This window comes from Laccaria bicolor, genomic scaffold (assembly GCF_000143565.1).
Source record: "Laccaria bicolor S238N-H82 LACBIscaffold_22 genomic scaffold, whole genome shotgun sequence".
In the NCBI taxonomy this organism is placed as follows: domain Eukaryota; kingdom Fungi; phylum Basidiomycota; class Agaricomycetes; order Agaricales; family Hydnangiaceae; genus Laccaria; species Laccaria bicolor.
In genome coordinates, this window is record NW_001889893.1 from 47,977 (window position 1) to 55,620 (window position 7,644).

The following is a 7,644-nucleotide window of genomic DNA, read 5'->3' on the forward strand; positions in this document are numbered from 1 at the left end:
GAAAAGTTTGTAGTGTCCGCTTTTTGAGACTACAAAAGTTTGTAGTGTGCGCTTTTTTAGATTACAAAAGTTTGTAGTGTGTGCTTTTTTATTAGAAGAGTTTGTAGTGTCTGCTCTTTCATTTGGAAAAGTTTGTAGTTGACATGTAGTTTATGGTGTCCTTGGCCCTATCTATGTTATGGGGATGAGGTTGAAGGATTGCCATCAAATTGCCAGTGCTGCAGCATTAGTATTTGACATCATGCACAAATTGTCTTTCACATTAGGAAAGGCCATTCTATGTCTTTCATATTGATACCTCCTGTCCTATCTCAAGACATAATTGTAAGCTCATATGGGGATATGGCTGAAGGATTGACATGACATTACATATTGCTATTGCCACATCATCAGTTCCTCACATCTTGCCCAAGTTGGCTTTCAAGCTAGAGAAGGCTATTCATGTTGATATTTACTCAATACATGGTCAACTTACAACATGACCTGTCTTAAAGACACCTCAAAGGATGAATCAGCCCATCATCCTACAGCCCTCAAAGACCTGTATCAAAGTTGACTATGTTTGGGACAGGCCAGTAGCTATCAATGTGAAAGCAGACAGTGTGAAAGCCAAACTTGGTCATGATGTCAAAAACTGGTCATGTCATGTCAATCCTTCAGCCATATCCCCACATGAACTTATAATTATGTTTTAAGATAGGACAGGAGGTATCAATATGAAAGACATAGAATGGCCTTTCCTAATGTGAAAGACAATTTGTGCATGATGTCAAATACTAATGCTACAGCACTGGCAATATGATGGCAATCCTTCAACCTCATCCCCATAACATAGATAGGGCCAAGGACACCATAAACTACATGTCAACTACAAACTTTTCCAAATGAAAGAGCAGACACTATAAACTCTTCTAATAAAAAAGCACACACTACAAACTTTTGTAGTCTAAAAAAGCGCACACTACAAACTTTTGTAGTCTCAAAAAGCAGACACTACAAACTTTTCTAATAAAAAAGCACAACACTACAACTTTTGTAGTCTCAAAAAGCGGACACTACAGACTTTTTTAATGAAAAAGCGCACACTACAAACTTTGTAGTCAAGATAACCTTTTGACTCTAACCCTAACTTTGTAGTCTAAGTCCACACTTTTGTAGTGTATTAGTAAACTTTGTAGTCAAAGTTTGACTTTTGTAGTCTTTTATAGTGTATCAGTAAACTGTGTAGTCTAAGTCCGACTTTTTTGTAGTCAATCAGTAAATCTATATCTGATTCTTATAGTAGGGGATGCACCTTCCTTTTTTGGTCATTTTTCCCACAATACAATGATTGTAGCCCTTTCTTTTAGCTTTCTGAATATACTGAAATCATGTTATTTGGTTTTGTTTTCATAGAGAAAAACACAAAAAAAAAAAAAAACCCAACACTTTTGAAATTCCTTTACCTCATATCTCCACAACAGGAGCACTTCAGAACATAATTCAAACAGATTTGGGAAGCTACAGTGTAGGGCTACAATTTTCATTTTTTGACCATTTTTGGTAATTCATCATGTGACCACCCTCCAGGGAAGCCCATTGCATGGACCCTGACATGTGGGATACATTTGAAAAATTGCAATGAAATATCCAGGGATACATTTGAAAAACCACAATGAAATGCCCAGGGCTCCATTTGAAAAATCACAATGAAATACCCAGGGATACATTTGAAAAATCGCAATGAAATGCCCAGGGTATCTATTGAAAAATCGCAATGAAATACCCAGGGATACATCTGAAAAATCGCAATGAAATACCAAGGGTATCTATTGAAAAATCACAATCAAATGCGCCAGGTATCCATTGAAATTTTGCAATGAAATACCCAGGGATACATTTGAAAAATCGCAATGAAATGCCCAGGGTATCTATTGAAAAATCGCAATGAAATACCAAGGGTATCTATTGAAAAATCGCAATGAAATACCCAGGGTATCTATTGAAAAATCGCAATGAAATGCGCCAGGTATCCATTGAAATTTTGCAATGAAATATCCAGGGATACATTTGAAAAATCGCAATGAAATGCCCAGGGCTACATTTGAAATTTTGCAATGAAATACCCAGGGTATCTATTGAAAAATCGCAATGAAATACCAAGGGCTACATTTGAAATTTCACAGTGAAATGCACCAGTTATCCATTGAAAAATCGCAATGAAATACCAAGGGTGACATTTGAAAATTTCCCAATGAAATACCCAGGGTATCTATTGAAAAATCGCAATGAAATATCCAGGGCTGCATTTGAAATTTCGCAGAAAATGCACTGGGTATCTATGGAAAATTCACTATGAAATACCCAGGCCTACATTTGAAATGCCTTTCAAAAAATCCTAAGCATTATAGATATGGCCTCTAGGCTTATGTCTAAGTTATAGAAATGACCCTCTAGGCTTAAGTCTAGGTTATAGATAAAAGTGGTAGCCACCAGTCATGTGAGAAAGTGAAAGAGGATCCAGGTAAGCATGAACATTACTCACACTTGTATCCATCCTGTTGAAGTTTTGGATCGCTAGGTGGTTTGATACCGTCGAGACCGCCTGTCGTTTTCGCCTCGGCGCGTTCAGCCAAGTCACGACTGACATTGCTCGCTCATCGACCATTGACACCGGCATTGCAGAGAAGATCTTTACAGCGAGGGCCTATGGGAATGCGGTTAGCTGACGGGTGGAGTGGAATTCAAAGTAGCACAGACCGCAAGTATGTCGGAGTCCTCCTGCATAAGATAGCAGCACCAATACTCTCGTAGTGACTCCTTCCGTCCTCGCCTGCGCGTAAATGGCTCGATGCCCACCAAATATGCCTTGAACTGTTTCTTCAAAGCGCTAATGGCGTCATGGGGATTCAGATGGGCAATCCGGGGGTTGATCTCCATGGCCTTTCGTGCCTCCTCTGCTGAGCGACCTGTGCGGTATTCATCACCGTACTCCCTTTGTAACAGCTTCAGAAGGCTCAACCCAATACCATGGAGTGCTTCAGCCTTCGTCTTGATAGCTGGCTTCTTTCCTTTCTCCCGGGTGATGGTTATGGAGGGTATTGCGAGTGGGTTTGGATTCTCAAGGATTGGAGCCGCACGGTTTTCTGCATGTAAGAAAAAAAAATTAGCTTATGCCTGACTTCAATTTAAAAAGCCATACCTGGGTCGAGAACAAAGGCGGTGAGGTAAATATTTGAAGCTCGGTCATCTTCTATAAGTTGCGAGAACCGGAAGTTTGCTATCGCGTGTATCTTTTCCTTCAGAGCTCGGGAATATTTTGCTTTCTCCTTCAGTGCATCATCTTTTACCATGATATCGTGAAGATGGGCGACAATCGCAAGCCAGTATGTATAAACATCTGATGGGTTTGTATCCTTTGCCTCAAGGCACTGAATTGCGCGAGCGAATGGCATGAGTATTGCACCTAACCGCTTTAAGTCTCGAAGGAAGATGAAAACATCTTCATCGTCATCAAAGATGTCATGAAGCATCTGTATTTCTATCCTCAGTTCACTACTAATTATCAATTTCCTGACAGCTCACCTGGCTCTCAATTCCGATGCTTTGGTCCCGAACAATTTTCTTGAATGCCGGGATACCATCGATGACTGAGTTTAAAGACCAATAAATTGTTCCAAAGCGTGTTTCACCAACTGATTGAAGGCCTCGTGGAATATGAAGCTCCTCACGAGCGAGATCAAAATGATCCTGAGTAAACGAGGACAGACTCATGAAAGCTAGTAGCTCTCGCAACTGGCTGATAATCTAAATGATAGTATAAAAATTGTCAATAAATTTCCGTGTAGAAACGAGTGTGACGTACCTCTTTGAATTCATCTAAATTGCATATATCTTTGCATGCGTTGTGAAGATTATGACATGCATCTGCCATGTCTAACAATCGGATCAGCCACTCCACAGTCAGTCTTCTTCCCTTGTTTGTATTTCCAGTGTTATCTGATGAGAGGCCGCACCAGTTATTGATGCCAATTTCTAAAATCCACTGTTGAACTTTCTTGTCAGAATTTTCACGGAGAAAACAACGGGTGATCAAACAGCACCTTTTTGGCCAGTTCAAATATATATTCGCCTGTCTGACTCAATCTTGATATGTCGTCAAGTTCCAAGCAGAATGATTGTCGATGAACAGTTGTTGCAAGAATGGAAAAGAATTTTTTCTTCCCAAGTTTTCCCCCATCGAAGGTAAGCATCAAATCGCGACAGGTCTTGAAGTAGTTGATCATTACAAGTTTAATGGCGGCGGCATGTGTCGGCACTAAACTATCTTCAAAAGTCGTTCGGCTTGGAGGGCTGTAATTCCCATTGAGTGCGTTTACAAAAGTCTTGAATTCATCGGATCCGAGAACACGAGGAGGGATCCCACAACAAACTATGAAGTTGACTAGCGCAGTGTTTGCCCTCTCCTCAAGTACTTTTTTCCCTTCAAGCCGAAAGGCCTTCATTGGTTGGCCAGCGCGGATTGTGGTATCCGAGGCTGCTAAGTTATCGACACGAGGTGTTCCTATTATTGGCTCAGTCCGTGAGCGTTTCAGGGGTGGTGCATCTCCAGTAATTCCCATGAGATCGTCGTGGGGACGTTTAACTTCTGGCGCGACGCCCATGTTCTTCATTAACTTATTCACCAGGCCAGGTTCTTTCCTGGCGAGCTCGTGAATTGCTTGCCGAACCAAGTCTCCCCCTTCCATTTTCGCCAGATAACCGCAAGCCGCTGCATGCTTCAAGATACGAGTCCTATCACGAGGCCACCCCCAGGTGGTGTGACAACCCTTGCTCGCGAGACAACGCGCCAACTTCTTGCTCTCGTCTGCCACTGGATAGCATGGTCGTGAGATCTTCTGCAACAACGGCAACGTTTTGCGTCCACCCTCCCGACGATCGTCTGGCTCGGCACCATCTACATAATTGGGGTTGATCGTATCTGCGAGGGCTTTCGTGTCGAGCTTCTTTGTCGACGTCGCACTTGATTTGGGTTGCGAGCTGGGGGCCGTTAAGTTGAACAGGGTTGTTTGGTGAGTCACATTCAATGTCGACTGCTTGGAAGCTGATTTCACAGTAGCCTTTCCTTTCGGAGCATGTTGAATGTTCTGAGGCTCGGGATCAAACTCTGGAAGCTAGGATCACAGCCAACACGTTCGGATTGTCAATCGATTGACGGAATCGATGAGATCAAGCTCTTACCTCCCTGCCGTGAGTCAATATGCACTTCTTTGCAGACTCGATCGCACTTTTTAACCATAACTCCAAGATCACTGATCCAGGATGTTTTGGCAGCCAATACTCGAGTACGTCCGCCAGCGCTTCGATGCCTGGCCCTCGTTCCTTGATGTAAAAGATACCATTATCATTTCTGGGGAGAAAGTCATGCAAGGCAGCCTCCGGTTCTCGATTAATGGCTGCTTCTTCTCCTGCATCAATTACCCAATCTTGATCAAGCGTGAAGTTCAGCAAGCGGTTGAGTCTCGACTCTGGAGGTGAGATGGGGAGTTTGTCTGGAAGGGCCTTCAAATACTGCTTGAGTTGGAGGTACTTGCCCGAGCTCATTATCGCGAGGCGGCGGCAGGGCAGGATGTTTTTCGAGTAAGACAGCTATTTGAAATTCAATCTAAATGTGACTACATGATATTGAACAACAATCTGTAATATTGCGAGTCAAGGTGGTGATCGTTCTAATGTTCCAGGAGACTGAAGGGCAAGTGTCTTTCAAGTAGAAGACCAATAGAAGACGAAATGGAGCAGTCTACACTTTCCCTCCATGACCCTGCAAATTTGCCCTAAATTGCACCCCAAGTTTGGACTTCGTGGCGCCACCCTGCAAATTTGCGCTAATTTGCAGTGCAAATTTGCAGATGCAAATTTGGGCGACCTAATTCCCGCCACACTAACTACACATGTCATTTCAAACTATTTATTTATATTTACTTACATTTATCCTCATTTTAGAATGATTCTGCATATATAGAGTGCATTCTGCAAAAGAAACTGTGTCATTTGGACCAGAAGTGGCAGAGCTAGGTAGAAATCCTTGTTTCCACCAGAATGGATTACTAAGCATTCAATATGTGCAGACAATTTCACCACACACATGGTAAAGCTGTTTGTCTTTATTTTAAACCATGTGATATCATGTGGATTCAAGTTCAGTGTACAGAAACCTATGTTTTCCAACACTACATATGTCATTTTAGACTATTTATTTGTATTTACCTACATTTATCCCATTTCAGAATAATCCTACAATTAAGGAGTGCATGCTGCTAAAAAAACCATGTCATTTGGACCAGAAGTGGCAGAGCTAGGTAGTAATCTTCAAGATGGATTACTAATCATTCAACATGTGCAAACAACTTTACCTCCTATGTGGTAAAGTTGTTTGCATTTGCTTTTAACCATGTGATATCATGTGGATTGAAGTTCAGTATACAGAGAAACCAATGTTTTCTGGGAGTGCATATGTCATTTTAGACTGTTTACTTGTATTTACCTATATTTATCCTCATTTCAGAATAATCCTGCCATTAAGGAGTGTATACTGCAAAAAAACCATGTCATTTGGACCAGATTTGGCAGAGCTACATATAAATCTTCATTTTTGGTGGACCAAGATTGATTACTAATCATTCAATATATGCAAACAATTTTACCTCCTGCATGGTAAAGTTGTTTGCATTTGTTTCTAACCATGTGATATCATATGGATTCAAGTTCAGCATACAGAAAACAACATATCCTGAGAGTACAGATGTCATTTCAGACTACCAGATTGGATTACTAAGCATTCAATATGTGCAAACAATTTCACCACGTGCGCGGTAAAACTGTTTGTCTATATTTTGAGCTATGTAACATCATGTGGATTCAACTTCAATATACAGAAACCAACATATCCTGAGGTCATTTCAGACTATTTATTTGTATTTACCTACAGTTATCATCATTTCAGAATGATCCTACAATTAAGGAGTGCAGACTGCAAAAAAAACCATGTCATTTGGACCAGAAGTGGCAGAGCTACATAGAAATCTTCATTTTCAGTGGACCAAGATGGATTACCAATCATTCAACATGTGCAAACAATTTCACTGTGTGTGTGGTAATACTGTTTGCATTTGTTTTAAACTATGTGATATCATGTGAATTCAAGATCAGTATACAGAAACCAATGTTTTCTGAGAGGACACATGTCATTTCGGACTATTTATTTATATTTACCTACATTTAGCCTCATTTCAGAATGATCCTACAATTAAGGAGTGCAGACTACAAAAAAAACCATGTTATTTGGACCAGATTTGGCAGAGCTACATAAAACCAATGTTTCCTGAAAGTACACATGTCATTTCGGACTATTTATTTGTATTTACCTACATTTAGCCTCATTTCAAAATGATCCTACCATTAAGGAGTGCATACTGCAAAAAAACCCATGTCATTTGGACCAGATTTGGCAGAGCTACATATAAATCTTCATTTTCGCTAAAAATGATGACTAAGCGATGACGTGCGCCAAGGATCGTCTGAACCTGCGCTGGGGTTCAGACGATCCTTGGCGCACGTCATAATTTGGCGTCATTTGGCTAACCCTTCAGCTTTTGCGTGCAGCTC

General features: G+C 41.0%; 1 protein-coding gene across 1 annotated transcript; it reads right to left on the bottom strand.

Moving 5' to 3' along the window:
* Window positions 1-2,438: 2,438 nt before the first annotated feature.
* Window positions 2,439-6,314, bottom strand: LACBIDRAFT_329481 (uncharacterized protein; the record flags this gene model as incomplete). Its single annotated transcript, XM_001883690.1, has 14 exons — window positions 2,439-2,444; window positions 2,525-2,537; window positions 2,628-2,686; window positions 2,740-3,125; window positions 3,182-3,512; window positions 3,565-3,786; window positions 3,845-3,858; window positions 4,121-5,153; window positions 5,221-5,628; window positions 5,926-5,943; window positions 5,966-6,086; window positions 6,125-6,209; window positions 6,251-6,273; window positions 6,307-6,314. The coding sequence occupies 14 exons, from the start codon at window positions 6,312-6,314 to the stop codon at window positions 2,439-2,441; spliced, it is 2,727 nt and encodes a 908-aa protein (XP_001883725.1).
* Between the last annotated feature and the right edge of the window lie 1,330 nt (window positions 6,315-7,644).